General features: G+C 53.0%; 5 protein-coding genes across 5 annotated transcripts; 3 read left to right on the top strand and 2 right to left on the bottom strand.

Annotated features, from left to right (window-relative positions):
• Window positions 1-2,057: 2,057 nt before the first annotated feature.
• Window positions 2,058-3,111, top strand: T069G_06862 (uncharacterized protein; the record flags this gene model as incomplete). The annotated part of the gene is made up of 3 exons (XM_056174072.1): window positions 2,058-2,262; window positions 2,351-2,928; window positions 2,992-3,111. 3 exons carry the CDS (start codon window positions 2,058-2,060, stop codon window positions 3,109-3,111), a joined length of 903 nt encoding a protein of 300 aa, XP_056027651.1.
• Window positions 3,112-4,734: 1,623 nt separating this feature from the next.
• On the top strand, window positions 4,735-5,919 carry T069G_06861 (complex I intermediate-associated protein 30 (CIA30) domain-containing protein; the record flags this gene model as incomplete). Its single annotated transcript, XM_056174071.1, has 3 exons — window positions 4,735-4,790; window positions 5,198-5,662; window positions 5,739-5,919. 3 exons carry the CDS (start codon window positions 4,735-4,737, stop codon window positions 5,917-5,919), a joined length of 702 nt encoding a protein of 233 aa, XP_056027650.1.
• A 2,147-nt stretch (window positions 5,920-8,066) lies between these two features.
• On the bottom strand, window positions 8,067-9,297 carry T069G_06860 (uncharacterized protein; the record flags this gene model as incomplete). Its single annotated transcript, XM_056174070.1, has 3 exons — window positions 8,067-8,197; window positions 8,267-9,051; window positions 9,194-9,297. 3 exons carry the CDS (start codon window positions 9,295-9,297, stop codon window positions 8,067-8,069), a joined length of 1,020 nt encoding a protein of 339 aa, XP_056027649.1.
• Window positions 9,298-11,084: 1,787 nt separating this feature from the next.
• T069G_06859 (peroxisomal biogenesis factor 11 (PEX11) domain-containing protein) lies at window positions 11,085-11,858 on the top strand (the record flags this gene model as incomplete). The annotated part of the gene is made up of 2 exons (XM_056174069.1): window positions 11,085-11,626; window positions 11,696-11,858. The coding sequence occupies 2 exons, from the start codon at window positions 11,085-11,087 to the stop codon at window positions 11,856-11,858; spliced, it is 705 nt and encodes a 234-aa protein (XP_056027648.1).
• Window positions 11,859-12,661: 803 nt separating this feature from the next.
• On the bottom strand, window positions 12,662-14,223 carry T069G_06858 (RNA recognition motif domain-containing protein; the record flags this gene model as incomplete). The annotated part of the gene is made up of 6 exons (XM_056174068.1): window positions 12,662-13,078; window positions 13,136-13,232; window positions 13,292-13,368; window positions 13,650-13,807; window positions 13,988-14,116; window positions 14,172-14,223. 6 exons carry the CDS (start codon window positions 14,221-14,223, stop codon window positions 12,662-12,664), a joined length of 930 nt encoding a protein of 309 aa, XP_056027647.1.
• Between the last annotated feature and the right edge of the window lie 1,165 nt (window positions 14,224-15,388).

Below are 15,388 nucleotides of genomic sequence, written 5' to 3'. Positions count from 1 at the left end.
CATGTATTCACGGGCCTCCGGTCGGAGAATGGATGCCGGCAAAAGGTCCGCCAACGCATTCCATCTTCCAACAGGTGGCGGCAAGCCCTTCCTCCCAAGGCGCATTGGCCAATGCGAGGCGCGGAATGGCCAGATGCGATTTCGTCCGAAGATCCTTCTACACCGTTAGCCCAGCAAAAAGGAATGGCCGGTGCCTTAGCCGTGGTCGTTCCTTTCTGGGCGCAATGTTTCGAATGCAACGTCTCGACGTCTAGAAGGCTACCCCCTACTAGGAGCAATGGCTTGGGCCTAAACAAGACACTTGAACTGTGTGCTAGCTAGCAAGAATAGGAGAAGTCGAAGCAACTCGCACTCGCGCTTGTGTCTGCTAAGCATTCTGAGCATCGAATAGCATTAGAGCCATGTCAGCGCAGCCCTATGACGACGACGGCACAGCGTTGGCTTTGCATCCTAGCCCGGCCACTTGTACCTTACTTGTCCTGCCTGCCGGTAACCTAGCAGACCGACAGTCCCAGTCCCCATACCGCGACTTTGCAGCTTTTCACATCACATCACATCGTATAAAACCGCATCGTATCACGCCTAGGACTGCGGGCGGTACGAGTCCATGCTGGTGCGAGTTGCGAAACAGCCCAGCGTATGTTTGGACGAGTACGAGGTGCCGACAGCCAGCGGGTATACGTCGGGCGGAAAGGCGGAGAGGGCCCAACAATTGCCCCGGCGCACGGCCTGGAGCCCCGGCTGTCGCATCCTGCTCATCATACTGTAGAGAGGTGCGAGTACCTACGTGGTGGTACCTACGTTTGGCATCCGGGCTGGTACAGGGCCATAGAACCGTAGCGGCACAGGTACCTCCCGGGCGACGACAGGCATGTAGGGGGGAAGAGGCGGGAGAGGCGGAGTGGCCTTTTGGCGCTTCTTCTGGGACCCGCGGCTGGTCTGGTGGCAGTGGCAGCCAGGCAAGGCAAGGGAGAGTAGACAGCGATGAATGCTTGCCAGATGGGGCACTGGCACTGGATGGGATGTGCGAAAAACCGGGCAAATTTGGCTCATGACAAAACCAGCGACCAGAGCCAAAGCCATGTGGTGCTACAATTAGTAGCGGCACAACAGCAAACACGCGCTAGGCACGTATTGGGAGGGGGGCAGCACTGACACTAAGAAAAGTACCTCCCGGGTGCCCTGTCCCTAAAGCTAGAGGCTAGAGGCAGAGGCAGAGGCAGGCAGGACCTAGAGAGTTGGTCTTCACGCCTCCCGACAGGCGGCAGTAGCGCCACTCCCCCCCTTGTTGCCTCTTGCTGCTCTGGCCCCCCCCGCTCTATCCGCAGTATTCCAGCACCCAGTATCCCACTCGCAACTGCCTGCAGACTCCCACACCATCGCCTACCGTCACTGCAACAGGCACAAAACATGCGGCGATGTGCTGGCCACACCCCCCCGGCACAAGTGCAAGTGCCTACTGCAGCATAGGCCACTCCTGCCGCACCCCCTGTCCAGCCAGAACGCACAGCCAGATCCATCCGCGCAGCCCAAAACCTCGTGTCTTGTCCTGCTACCGCCACGCCCCGGCACCGATCGACCTTGCTCCTGTAGACGGGATGGCCTGTCACAGCTTTTTTCAGTGCACGCCTCACCCCCCTCCACCTCCAGAACAACGCTAATTACATAGTACAAAGCCTTGCTGGGCGGGCTTCACAAGGCCTGCCCCATGCAGCCCTGCAGCATCCGTCCAGGGTCTCGTCGCATACACACTGAGCTTTGGACTGACACAGGCAGATAAGTCGAGGCATCTAGTATTTAACTCTCTCATCCTCCCATCTTGGTCCAACCCGTCATGACCATTCCGATCCAACAATTGCTCAGACTCACATCTGCTATATAATACCAATCGACATCTCATCCCAATCATCCATCTTCATCTTTACTCTTCAAGTCAAAGCAGAGCCTCTTTTACTTTCTTCCCAAGGCCGCCTTTGCTCAGCACCCCTCCACCAACAGTCATATCGGCTCTTATCTCTCTACTACACAACATCATCAACACATCAACACATCACACAATGGCCATGTACGCCATCTCACAACAACACCCCTACGCCTACGCTGCAGTTGCAGCACCGGCTCCTCCACCTCCCAGGCACTGCTCAAACCACGGCACCAGCAGTGCTTTCAGCAGCTCTGCCCACCCTGACGAGGATTGGACCAAGATCTCAGATCTTGCCGAGCGCAGGAGGATACAGAACCGCATCGCTCAGCGCAACTACCGTATGTCTCACTCACAGCCTCTTTGGAATTGGGAGCGCAATCTTTTTTCCTGTTCTCTTTTTTCCCTCCCTCTAACACTCTTTTGCAGGCAAGAAGCTTAAGCGCCGTCTGGAGGACCTTGAGCGCCGCGCTGGATCCGAAGAGGGCGATGCTGAGAAGCAGCCTTCGCCAGTGCAGTCCGCCACCAGCCCCAACAAGATCACCAAGCGCCAGTCAATCTCCAAGGCACACAAGGCCCACCAGCCTGCTCCCGTCCGCCTGCCGACTCCTCCCAAGGCCATCGTGTCTCAGGGTCAATTCACTCCTCCCATGGAGTCGCACGAGGAGCTTGCCTTTGCCCCTCCCGCCTACCACCACCACGACGAGCGCGAGCGATCCAACACGCCGCCCGTCTTCTCCTACACAACCTACCCGGCTCCCGATGAGCTGCTCATCAACCCTTACGGATCTGCTCACGCCTATCCCACCATGACCACCGCTGAGGCCTACCCCAACTACCTGACGGCCACCGCCATGCCTGCTTCGCTGCCTCCTCTGGGACACTACAGCGAGCCCATCAAGCGGGATCTGTATCCCGACAATGTCATCAGCCCCTACATTGGCTATGGCTTCATGCCTACTCACGACATGGGCATGCCCACTCCCTACGACCCATCCAACCCTCTGGTGAGTTCGGCTAGGCATCTCTCCTACTCTCGGGATCTGCGTTGCTGATTCTGAATGCCACAGACTCCTCCTCTGTCGCACTCATACGACCACTCGGCTGCCTGCTCTGAGACGGGCTTCGAGTACCCTACAACCCCGCTGTCCATGCCCGGATCTCCGGCCATGATGCAGCACCAGCATTAAATGGAAGCAAAAAACAGAAACGCAAAACAAAAGAAAAAAACACGCAAAACAGAAAAAACACCAGATTTCATACAATTCATCATCCTCCCTTTCCATCTACACTCCGAAGTACATATGCACCACCTTGTCACAAACTACTCTACCCGCCTCTTCACCGAGTCCGATCATCGGACTCAACAAGGTGGTGGTGATTTGACATCACGAAAAATGATTTCTGGTTTTATGCACGGGGTTCACAGCACTACTAGTGCGCAAAGGGTTACTTTTTTATTATTTTTTATGAGGACAAATAGCATGGCGATTGTGGGTCTCGTTCACTCTTCTTGGGGAGCCTTGGTTGAGCTCAATATTTGTGTTACCACCTTTTTTATACTTTTTTTTGTGTTCTTTACGAAGTGGAAATTGGGATGACTTGAAAGATGGGTTGGGTTGGCGGGCGTTCCAAGGAGCAACGGATTGATCGATGTGATTAGCATCTCATCTGGCTTGGTCTTTTGGGTACATGTACTCTAACCTGATGCTCAGCACAGGTTTGTTGGATATAGCTTTTTTGGTGTTTTCTCTTTTTACTTTATTCTCCATTTTGGATTATACTAGATATCCCCGCCGGAATACTTTACGGATCGGGCACTAGAAGCGTGCTCAAATATCAAAAAAACACACATTGTTCTTACACTTATCTTGTGCCTACATCGTGCCTGCATCGTGCTTACAGCTTGCCTACAGCTCTACCCAAGCAAATGATGATTTGGAAGTGAAGTCAAACGGCTGCTGTCCCGACGCAGCGGACGAACCGGCGACGCTACTGGCATGGCTTGGTTGGCTTGGGTTCACTGCCCAACTGCCATGTGGACGAAGCCACACTACCTCGAGATAGTTTGGTTGCGGCCGCAGCGGTAAAAATAGTAGCGCCACATGCGCCCGGCGCTTGGAGTGCAAGCGAAGGCTCGTTGCTTTTTTGTCCCTATTCTTTTTTGCTTGTCTACGGAAAGTTTTTGCGGGGAGAATTTGGCCGGAGAAGCGGAGGCTTTTCTGCGCCTCGAAGTGGCATTTTCTTGTTTTGCCATGGACATGCGTGTTGCGTGAAGGAAGGATTTCTAAGTAGCGCTTCCTTTGTTTCTAGGAGCAGCCACCCCACGTCACCTATCAAGCACGTGAGAATGGAGGCGTTGGGCGAGTTTGTTGCGTGTGTAGGTATTTGACATCTTTTTTTTTGGGTTTGCTGGCTTTTGTGGCTCGTGGCTTGAGATCGGATTTACTCGCCTTTGTTACGCCCCCCCGAAGTTTGGTTTTGACAGGCTTGTCACTTTGTTGGTGTTGTCTCCGCTGGACTTTTCGAAGCTTAGAGCAGAGCCAAGAGCATTACTAAGGAATCTGGAGAAAAAGTCCGGAGTAAGAATACTCCGCTCCAGCTGTCTCGCCCGATCGGAGTATCCGCACGAACCTAGCCGAAGCTCAACTTACTCGCTGCAACATTGAATCTTGACCCAACAAGGCTACCGCTGGCGAGGCTACGGGACTCTGGAGCAGCAAGTTTGAAACTTCGCCATCTCTTGCTTGCAATTAATAATTCAATATCAACAAAAGAGAAAATCGCCGCTGCGCGATCTCTTTCCTTCGACAATGATGCACGCCACGACTCGCTGGCAGCAACTGCTCTATCTGTATGGTGGAGACCAGTAAGAGACTCCCCTCCCTCAACTTTGCGCTGGTTCCTTATCCGCCTTTTGCCTGCGCCGCGATGGCTTCTTTGTGATTTTTGTTTTCCTCACCCCTCTACCTTTTTTCCTCATTTGGTATACACACTGTGGGAGCCTATCATGCCCTAATCTGATCATTGGCTCGATTGGGAATGAGTTGGAAGCGAATCGGAAGTCTAGACCGCACGGCGGTGGCTTTGGGTTTTGGAATCTTGCCTCTTCCTTCTTGGCACCGCAGCACACCCCTTGATATCATGAATAACTGGGGAAAGGGGGAAGATGAAGCCATTGGAGGCAGCAAGCAAGCGAGCGGGCAAAAAAGAAAATGAAAAAGGGAAAAAATGAAGCATATCGAGGCTAACTGAAACCCGCCCCTTGGACAAAAGGCCGTGGGACTCCTTGTTATGGGTCACTTCAGATGATCGCGTCCGTGGAGGCGCCAGTCAGTCCCACCTCTCCGTGATAAACCCCGAAAAGGCCCGGTTCTACGGCCATCTCGATACCCAGACGCTTGGTGGTGCCGGCTTCGCATCGCAGCATAGCTTGGGGGTGTTGGACTGGGACCTGTCGGGCTATGAGGGCATCATCGTTTCGGTGGCCGAGGCCGATGGCAAACGATACGCGCTGACGCTCAAGGACGAGATACCCCCGAAGAGGGGCGACGGGCGTGAGGAGGCTGGTATCAGCTGGGAGGCCGAGTTCACGGTCTCGGAGGGCGGATCGGAGATTGACTTGAAGACGGTGTTTTTGCCGTGGTCTGCGTTTAAGCCGACGTATCGAGGCAGGCCGAAGCCGGATGCGAAGCCGCTGGACCTGTCTAATGTCAAGCGAGTTGGGTTGATGATGCGAAGGTGAGGAGAATCACGATCTACCCCCTTTGAAATGACTCGATGCGTGGGGGACTCAGGAATTGACTCGTGGAAATAGTTTCTTTGGAGACCAAGAGGGGGACTTCTCCATCGAAATCCATGCTATTGCTGCTAAGCGAGAGATTGAGGAGGAAGAAGAGGACGACGATCCTAAGGCTGTTGTTGAAGCTGCGGCGTTGGACCAAGTGCAAAATCGCCGGCGTAGTTGGTTTCGACGGTTATTATGTGGGTTAATTTGAAGGAGCTGCATCAGCTGGATTGATGATGGGCAATTGGAATAACGATGAAGCATACGATTTGACTTGTTGCCGACTTACACGGCTTACGACAAGTTATTAACAAAACTGACAAAACAACTGGTCTACACAAAACCAACTACTTAATCAACATCTGCTCTGGTCATTCAACGCCCTATATTGTGCTTGGAATGTGAAACTGTCTTGATAACGAAAATGTCTGTCTACACAGTGACCAATTGCATGCGAATAGCTTCTCACAGATGGATCGCAGTGCTTGCGGCGCCGATGTCGTCACCACTTGAAGCTCGATCTAGCTCTTCCACAACGCCATATTGCATTGTTATCGGACAAACTGCACCCCCTGCTCACGGCAATGACAGGTAGGTAAAACTACTAAAGATTTTATTTTAAAACCTCGCTTTGAATTGATTATACCTAGGTATCGGTTATCTGCTGTTAGTTTCATCCAAGGCTGGTAGTCTTTCCGGTTCTCACCAAAGCTGCCATTGCCACGCAAAGCAAGCTCACAACAAAATAACATTAACACCACAACCATAATCCGATAACTACGCAATACAGTCAGACTCTAATCGTGTAATCGCCTCAGCAGCCATGCTCTCTGCTCGACTGACTTTCACTCCCCCCTTCAAGCGATCCTTGGCCTCCCTGCATCGCCACCGCCTTTGCCCTACCAAGGCGCCGTGGCGATCCTCAGATGTCGCTGCCCGGATCGGAGCGCTTCGTTGACGTGTCCGGGTCCGGGTGACCTTACCTGGCTGTCGGCGCGCTAAGCTTATATCTCCCCGCGAGTTGCGAAGCTGCTTTGCTTACGCACGCCGGCGCGAAGCTTCCTGGGCTGCCGGGCCTCTCTTGCTGAGAGGAGGGAGGGGGTGGACGGGCGGGCGCGGGTGCGGATGTCGCTGGCGGGAATGCTGAGCTCAACGCAGCTGTTTGAGACGGGAATGACTGCGGCATGGGCTGTGCGGCGTGAGAGCTCTCTTTTGACCTGTTAATCCCGGAGTTCCTCACGGCCGGAGGAGGGGAGAGAATTTGATTTTCTTACTTCCCCGGCAGTCATCCTCCGAAGACAAAACGCACTTACACAACACTTATACACACTGTTTTCTCTCTGTGTCCCCCCTTTTTGTAACAAAAGGCTGAAACTAATTGCTCTTCCACCACCAAAACCAAAAGCTGGCTTGTTCCTTCTTCCACAGCATTTCTTACCAACAAGCCATGATTCCAGATTTGCTTCCATCCGCCACAAGCCCTCTGCCTTCTTTTTCTAGGCCATCTGAGCCTTCGCTCGAGCTTATGCCCGTGATTTTATGCTCAACGCCGTTCCCAGCGGCAGTGCTGTCATCTGCTACTTCCCGAGAATGACTGCCGGGGAGGCTGTCGCTCTGGCTGCCGTGCGAGGTGTTGGCAGATGCACGGTGGCGAAAGGAGAAGAAGCTTAAGCTACATGATGATGAAGAGTTTATGACAAGCGGACTTTTCTCAAAGAGGCATGTATAGAATCTTACGAATCGAGATCCTATTGGGAGAGTTGAAAACACAAGGATGAAACTAATTGGAGGATGATGGCTGATTGTCGGTTCCCCAACATACTTTGGAGAAATCGCACTCTGGATCGGCCTAGCTACTGCGACAGCCGGCGTGCTCGACCGACGGCCGATACAGCGATCCCTTGGTCTATCTGGGGGTGTCTTGAGCATCCTCGCGACTACTACTTTGTCAATTCGTCAGTCCTGTGTTTGCAGCATTTTTGCTCCTCAAGGTGTCTGGTGTGCCCCTTTCTCAAGCAAAGTATGACAACCGGTACGGAGATAGAATGGATGATCAAGAGTAGAAGCAGAAGACACTGATGCTTGCATCGAAGCTTTGGTAAGTTGCTACGTGAGTTTCTCCCCCTTTACTGTTTAAGTCTTTCTCTTCGGAAGTTGGACACTTGGAGAAAACAGCAAGTTGCAGTATGAGATTTGTACAATTATATATAAGTTTATATGATTTGAATCCATCTAGAAGAGATGGCGATATAGACGTCATGCTTGGTGCAAATCAATGGACCATGATGCAGTTTTACTCATGTCATGCTTTCCACTCCACTCTTCCCATTTTCATTCAATCCCTTTTGCTTGGGTTGCTTATTTGTAAAAGGACTTGACCTTTTCAATCTCATCATAGCTGCCCATGAAGATACCTGACCTGTCGTGGATGTGCTCTGGAACAACCTCCAACATTCTGTTCATTGTGCTGTCAACAGCCTGGCCGCCAGCTTATCACATGCCAAAGTTAGTCTCCAGTCGAATTTTACCAAAGGGGGCTGCTGATATTGACGACTTACCATTCTCAAAAACCAAAGCCATGGGCGCACACTCATATAGGATACGAAGCTTGCCCTTGGGGCTCTTCTTATCCGCCGGGTAGGCAAAGATGCCTCCGTACAGAAGCGTACGATAAGCATCAGCAACCATGCTACCAATGTAACGCGCGCTGTAGGGCTTGCCATCTGCCTGTGCCTGCTTGAGCGAGTTGAAGTAGTTGATGGTCTTGTCCTCCCAGTACAGCGAGTTGCCCTCGTTGACGGAGTAGATGGCGCGCGATTTGGGGATGCGCATGTCCGGGTGGGACAGGATGAACTCGCCGATGCCGTTGTCGAGCGTGAAGCCGTTGACGGTGCTGCCCTTCATGGTCATGACGAGCTGGGCGGAGGCGCCGTACATTGTGAAGCCGGCGGCGACGAGCTCGGTTCCCGGCTTGAGGATATCCTCCTTGCGGGCGACGTTGACGCCGTCGGGGATCTTGTGGATGGCGAAGATTGTGCCGACAGACACTCCAGCATCCAAGTTGGATGAGCCGTCGATGGGGTCGCAGGAGACAATGTAGCGGGCGCCGGCGGCCTGGGGGAAGTGAATCTCCGTCTCTTCTTCCTCGGACACGAGCATGGCGACTTTGCCGCAGGAGCGCATGGCCTCGATGAAGAGGTCGTTGGAGATGACGTCGAGCTTCTTCTGCTCGTCGCCGGTGGTGTTGGAGGAGCCGGCCAGACCCGTCAGGTTGACGAGGGTGGCGCGACGGATGTAGTAGGCAATGGACTTGAAGGAGTATTGGAGAGCATGGCAAAGCAATCTGTTTGACTTGAATGTTAGTTTTTTTGCTGTTTGCTTCTTTGTAGGAGAGCGGGATAGCAGGTGGGAGGGCAATTCAATGCGATGGTTTCCATTCAATGCTCATGCAGTGCAGAGGCAGCATATGAAATTTGAAAACGTACGTGAAATCACCAGTGGCTTCTTTGTGCTTAATCTGCTCTTCGGTAAGGAAGCGCGTGAGTGTGATGATGTGGGTGTTGACTTTTTCGCCCGTGTCTGCGCTCATGGTGGCGGTTATGAGGCGATGATGTAATTTGGGGGAAGCTTGGTTTTAGTTAAACAGCAGAGAAGCTTGCTGGTAGTGGGAAATCCCGTGTCTCTGGATGTAGATCTCGGCGACGCGGGTATTATGGGAGGCAATTGGACTGAAATGAATCGAATTGAGGTTGAGAGAAAGAGTTGGGGATTCTATTTGGAGAAGAGGGTAGAGCTGTAGTGAGGCAACGGCTAGCACTGGTACAGCTCGGCAATACAAGCGATGACGCGGGGTATATCGTGGGGTTTTGGAGAGAGTTTTAGAGGGCAGTTTTTGTTTGGGGGGGACAACCACGACTCATATATGAAGGCCAAGAGGAAGAAAAAGAAGGAGAAAAAAGGGGGCAAAGGGGAAAACAGAAAAGTTCCCTCACTACGGACAACTGATCACAAGACTCCCGAAAATTAGAAAACGATCGCGTAAACCCGCGCTGTCCATCCGGCCGGGACTAGAACGCAGGTCCCTCTTTGGCCAGGTTAAGTTCCCTCAGGATGGCTTGTGCGGTGCGGCTTCGTTCAACGGGAGCGGCTACTCTAGGCCCTTGAATTTGCATTGGCATTGGATGTGCCAGGCAGGGGTGGGAAGAGAAGGGAAGATCCGTCTTTGCATTCTTTTGGCTTCCTTTTCTCTCCTATCAAGTGACAAAACTCTTACACAGCATAGAGTCATGCTTAACCGACTATACCGAAGGGGCACCGGGCATGAGACTTGGCTTCCGGGCTACGGTATTCACCGGATGAGGGGAGCTTTTGCCCTCTTTCTTTCGGGCCCCCCTGGAACTGCTTTCTCTCATCCTCTAATCTTTCTCATGTTGATAATCCTTCCCCCCACGGACGGAAAAGAACAGACCCTTTTTTTCCTTTGCCCGGTTAAGCCCGTTCGTTCGCTACCCAGCTGCCGAAGCAAAGTACAAGTGCGCAATCTGTGTAAGAGGATTTCCCGGGAAGAAGAGCCAAGGGGAAGCTAAAAGATTCCCGTTTCGGGGCGGTGGCGCGGAGGGTCCACGTGAGTTGGGCTGCAGCTCGGGATGGGGAGCCGAGCGGTGCCGAGAGGGAAATGATAAGTAATGATAATGATTAGCTAAGGAGTGTGTCAGGAGCTGAGCTGGGCGGGAGCTGGGCAACTGGGCAAAGCAGAAGCAAAGCTGGGCGGAAAGGGCTGGAGATTTATCCGGCATTATTCCGCAGAATATGATTACATAATTTTTAGACTTACATAACCCAGTTGCCTTACATCAGCTTTCTTCTGATTTCACGTGCCAATTGCTGCCCGGGTTTACAGGCGGGTCTACTCCGGAACCCGGCCTTCTTACCCCAGCCCCAATTCTTTTTCCCTTGTCCAAAACCGATCATAACTCTCCCTCTCCAGTTTTTTGGTGGTTGTCTCTTGTGGGGGAAGTTCAAGTTCACTCACTGCAAAAGTTATACCTCGGCATGTGGCCTTCGCACGCCAACGACTTGCCGTCGGCTTTGCGACTCCAACGAACTTCCAGTCGCGGCTAAACCATCACCCTTCTCTCTAAACTTCCCTCGCGAGAACAACATCTTTTTTTTGCTTCTTTTTTTCTCCCCCTATACTATTAATTCTTGTTGCTTCAATTTGATACCGCCTTTTGTTACCTTTTGTTTCAGAGGAGGAAGAACAGACGTCATCACCCTTCAGCGATAAACGGCCAACTTTTTCTTCGTCCGATGAGCGCGTGCTCTACTACACATCTCACCTAAAATAAAACCTCCTCCAAAAGAAAGACGTCAACCATGGTCGCCGACACCCTCGTCTACCACCCCACGGTGGCCCATTACCTGCGCTTCGTCGCCACCACCGTCGGCCGCGACAAGATCCTCCGCACGATCCAGTACTTCGCCCGCTTCTACGCCTGGTACCTCCTCCGCACAAACGGCTCCCCCTCGCAAATGGCCCCCTGGAACGCCATCAAGAAGCAGTTCGGCCTCGCCCGCAAGATCATGCGCGTCGGCAAGAACGTCGAGCACTTCAAGGCCGCCGCCCAGGCCGCCGACGCAAAGGCCGTCGAGCCCTTTCTGCGCTACGCCGCCGTCGGCAGACAGGTGGGCTATGCCGGCTATCTCACCTTTGACGCCTTGACTGTGGGTGATGCCGCCGGCATTCGCAAGTGGCACGCTGCCAAGACGCTGCAACAGCACGCTTCCCGCTTCTGGGCCATGGGCCTCATCTTTAGTATCGCCGGCCAGGTCTATACGCTGTACCGCCTCAAGCAGCGCGAGGCCAAGATTGATCGCAAGGACGGCGAAGGCGTCGTCGAGAGCAAGCAAATCCTCAAGTGGGTTCCCCCTCCATACACCATCCCGTATAATTGAACCTCGTGCTAATGTGTGTGTAATCTCTTTAGAGAGCGAGCCGCCAGCCATCTGCAGCTCATCTCCGACGTCTGCGACTTGACCATTCCCTCCTCCGCCCTCGGCTGGGTTGGCTTCGACGACGGCTTCGTCGGCCTGGCCGGAACTGTCAGCAGCGCCATCGGCGTCTACTCTCAGTGGAAAAAGACGGTCTAGGCGGACGGATTCGAGACAAATAACGAACTTCAAATACATGCCTGCTGCCTTAACAGCGCCCATCCTTGGATAGAAGGGAGCATGTTGAATGAGAATGTGTGTACAGGGAAACAGAAACAGGGCCTGTGTATAATACCAACGATGATGACCGGCCATATGTGGATTTGTATATCGCGTTTCACCATGTCCTTGTTAAATATTTGCATCTTTTACGTCATCTTTATTTACTCTTCGACTAGCACGTGCCTGGGTCAACACATCTTTTGTTGCAAGAATGTCAAAGTAAGATAAAAGAAGAAAAAAATCAAAATAAAAGCAATCAAGTGCAAAGGAAAAAGACCAAATAGAACCCTGCGTAAATCCCGTTAAATCATACAGCCTGACTCTCTTGCCTCCCATGTGATATCATGTGTTCCGGAGCTCCCCCCTTTCCAGCCGGTTAGTAGTCCCATGTTCATTCTGCTCATCAAGAGCCTCGGTCCTGGTATATCATCCTCCGGTATCCATTCCTATCGAAATAGCAAATAGCAGGCTGCTTGACCTATTGTTAAAGTCCAAAAACTCCCATCCTCCCACCTAGCTACGAACCCGTAAGAACCAGTCTGTCCAGGCCAGGCGGCCAGCTTTTCGAATTGAGAAAAAGATCCGTGTGCGGTCATCTATCACCTTTGGTCAAGGCCAATTCCGCCAAGAGAGCGAGTTTATACATAAAGGACACGTTGAAGAAAAACGGGCGTAGGGGAGATAGAGTAAAGGCTCTATGATATGTGCTCTGAGACAAGCGACAGAATAGAGAGAAAAATTTACCAGTAGCGCCCGCCACGATCGTAATCACGCGCATACCCTCCCTCTCGGGGGTATGCTGGTTCTCTTGGAGGGAATTCTCTTGGTGGCCGATCATACGCCGGTCGACCACCGTTTGCGTAAGGGTCGGGAGGTGGCGGGTAATCGCGGCGATAAGGCTCCTCATAACGGCCTCGAGGCGGCGGGTAATCTTCCACCGGTCGCCGGGGGGGCGAACGATAACGCGGTGCTCTATCATCATAGTACTCGCGCCGGGGGCTTCGGTCACGGTAGCCGTACGACGGGCCGGCTTCACGGCTGTATCCTCGGTGAGGGGGTCCTCGGCGGTCATAGTTATCAAACGATGGGGGAGGGTAGGGTCGGCGTCCTGGTGACCGGGATCGGCCACGGTCCCGCGGTGGCATATCAGGTTGAGTCTAAAGGTCACATGGGTGAGCAAGCGGCCCTTGCGAGGGGACATGCCAACAACTTACGTCAACGAGGCACTGGACGCGACTTCCTTTGAATTCGCGGCCATCTAGCTTTTCGACAGCTGTTCTCAGGTCTGCGGCAGTCTCGAATTCGACAAAGCTGAAGGGCCTTTTTGTTAGCAACAATGGCATGAGTTATATTGGCGGATTAAAACTTACCCTCGACCATTGGAGTCACGGCCAGTCTCAGAGTACACCACGTCAAGGCTTGATTGACGGGCGAAATCTTTCAGGTCCTATTCGCAGAATCCACGTAAGTCGTTGCCAAGGAGGAGGAGAAATGCCTCGAGTAAAAAAAAGTCCACGTATCGGCACGCCAAAAAATCCATCAAGTCAGGAACCAGGGATGCCAGGCCGGAGTCGCCAGTCCAGAACGAAGGGGGAGGGAAGGACGATGCGGGGTGCATACGCCGACCCAAAGCAAGGCACAGCAAACCAAAACGCTCCAAGTATATGACAGAAAAGGCACGCAAGTCCCGTGGAATCCAGGAGCAATAAACTGGGAGAGGGAACAGACCTGCCAACTGGTATCATTCGGAAGTCCTGTAATCTGCATTCGATGAGGAGTTCTACGCGGTCGCGGCGGAGCACGCTCGTGCCCCATACCGCCCTCTCGGTGTCGAGTTCCACGGGCAAACTGAACGGTGAGGCGTTCTCCCATAAAATCGGATCCATCTTTATTACAATCGCGGATTAGCATCCAAGCAGAACGAAGGCGACGGGGTCATTGGACGGGGAAGGCAAAAGATGTTGGGGTGATGACGTACGAAAGGCTATATGACGGCGGCAAGAAAGCGCGACTGGTTAGCAACGATGGACCCCATAGCAAGCGTTGATTGAAGAGGGCGGGCGAACCTGGGACAACATCGCGGGCGTCCATTGCATCCTTGTACTCGATGAAGCCGAAGCCATTCATCAGCTTTACTTCGGTAATCTCTCCGGTACCGTGGGTCGCAAAGTGAGCCTCGACATCGGCCTTGGTAGCTGCGGGAAGCCAGTTAGTGGTAGCCACGGGGAGCGGGAAACAATGGAGATGGACCATGTCGAGGGAGGTTCCCCAAGTACAGCCTGGTGGACGAAACCTCAGTCATGGCGGGCGACCTAGAGTCCGCGTCTGGTAAGAGTCCGGAATCTGGTGCTTTCTCGTGAGCACTGGGCCAGTGGTTCTGGTTCCTTTTTCTTCTCTTCTTCAGCGGTCCGGTGAATTCGTCCAAGGAACAAGGCGGGCGAGCGAAATATATCAAGCGCAGCCGAAGGAAGGATGAAGAAAATGGACGGCGGCTAGTGTGAGGAGCTGAGAATCAAGGCCAGAGCTGCTATCTATCAAGCGAGAGGAAGAGCGAAAGAGGCTGGCGGCTGCAAGGTTGCGTGGGGACGGTCAGAGGCGGCAGAATCGCCGAAAGCGGCATAGTAGGCCCCGCGTTTGAGTGTGTTAGCGGCAAAGAGGCAAAAAAAAAGAGGCACGAGCAAGAGCAAAAGAGGGTCGAGAGGCTGCCACCTGCCGGGCCTTTTTTCTGCCGTCCGCGTGCGCTCGCAGAGACGCAGGTGACCATGCAATCGGGACCCGCCCTGCCCATGCTCTCCGCCTGCTCTTGCCTTGCTACTGTCCTGCACATGCGTACATAGGCGACCTGGTAGGCAAGGACCCGATTACGTAGTTGGAGGTACGAAGCGCTATGATGTGCATGCGGCGCAGGGAAATGTACCAATGGACTTGTAGACCAAGCTACCTTAGCAGTATAGCTTTCAATTACACGCGCATACACGTACTTTGCACTACCACCACCACCTACTACCTAGTAGGTACCTTGTCCTGGACTGCAGTTGCCTCATCCAGACGGCGCTAGAGCCAAGCACGAGCTTGGACGAGTTACTTAAGTTGCATGGTATCTTTTGTCTCAATCTTCCTTGCAGATCCAAATGTGACGGGCGAAAAAGCACTCACAGCCGCAACCCAAGCGAGCAAACCTACATGAGACAAAGCAATTGCGCTCCTGCGAGTTACCTTATCTCGTCCTAGGGTTTCATAGCCCTCGTCACCCCTACCAATTGCCATCCATGGCCAGCTTGCATGATGCTCTAAGGACCGACCTGGATGGCACGGAGCGCTAAGAGGTTTGTTTGTGTATTGATGTCATTACAGTACGACTACGCAAACAATGGATTAATGGGAAACACGGCCAGACAGTGTTTCGGAGTGAAACAATTCTTGATAGTACAGACTGGACTTGTACTAGGTAGTATTTGTTAGTGCAC

This window comes from Trichoderma breve, chromosome 4 (assembly GCF_028502605.1).
Source record: "Trichoderma breve strain T069 chromosome 4, whole genome shotgun sequence".
Taxonomy (NCBI): Eukaryota; Fungi; Ascomycota; class Sordariomycetes; order Hypocreales; family Hypocreaceae; genus Trichoderma; species Trichoderma breve.
Note: the sequence above shows the minus strand (reverse complement) of the source record. Positions and strands in the feature narration are given on the sequence as shown.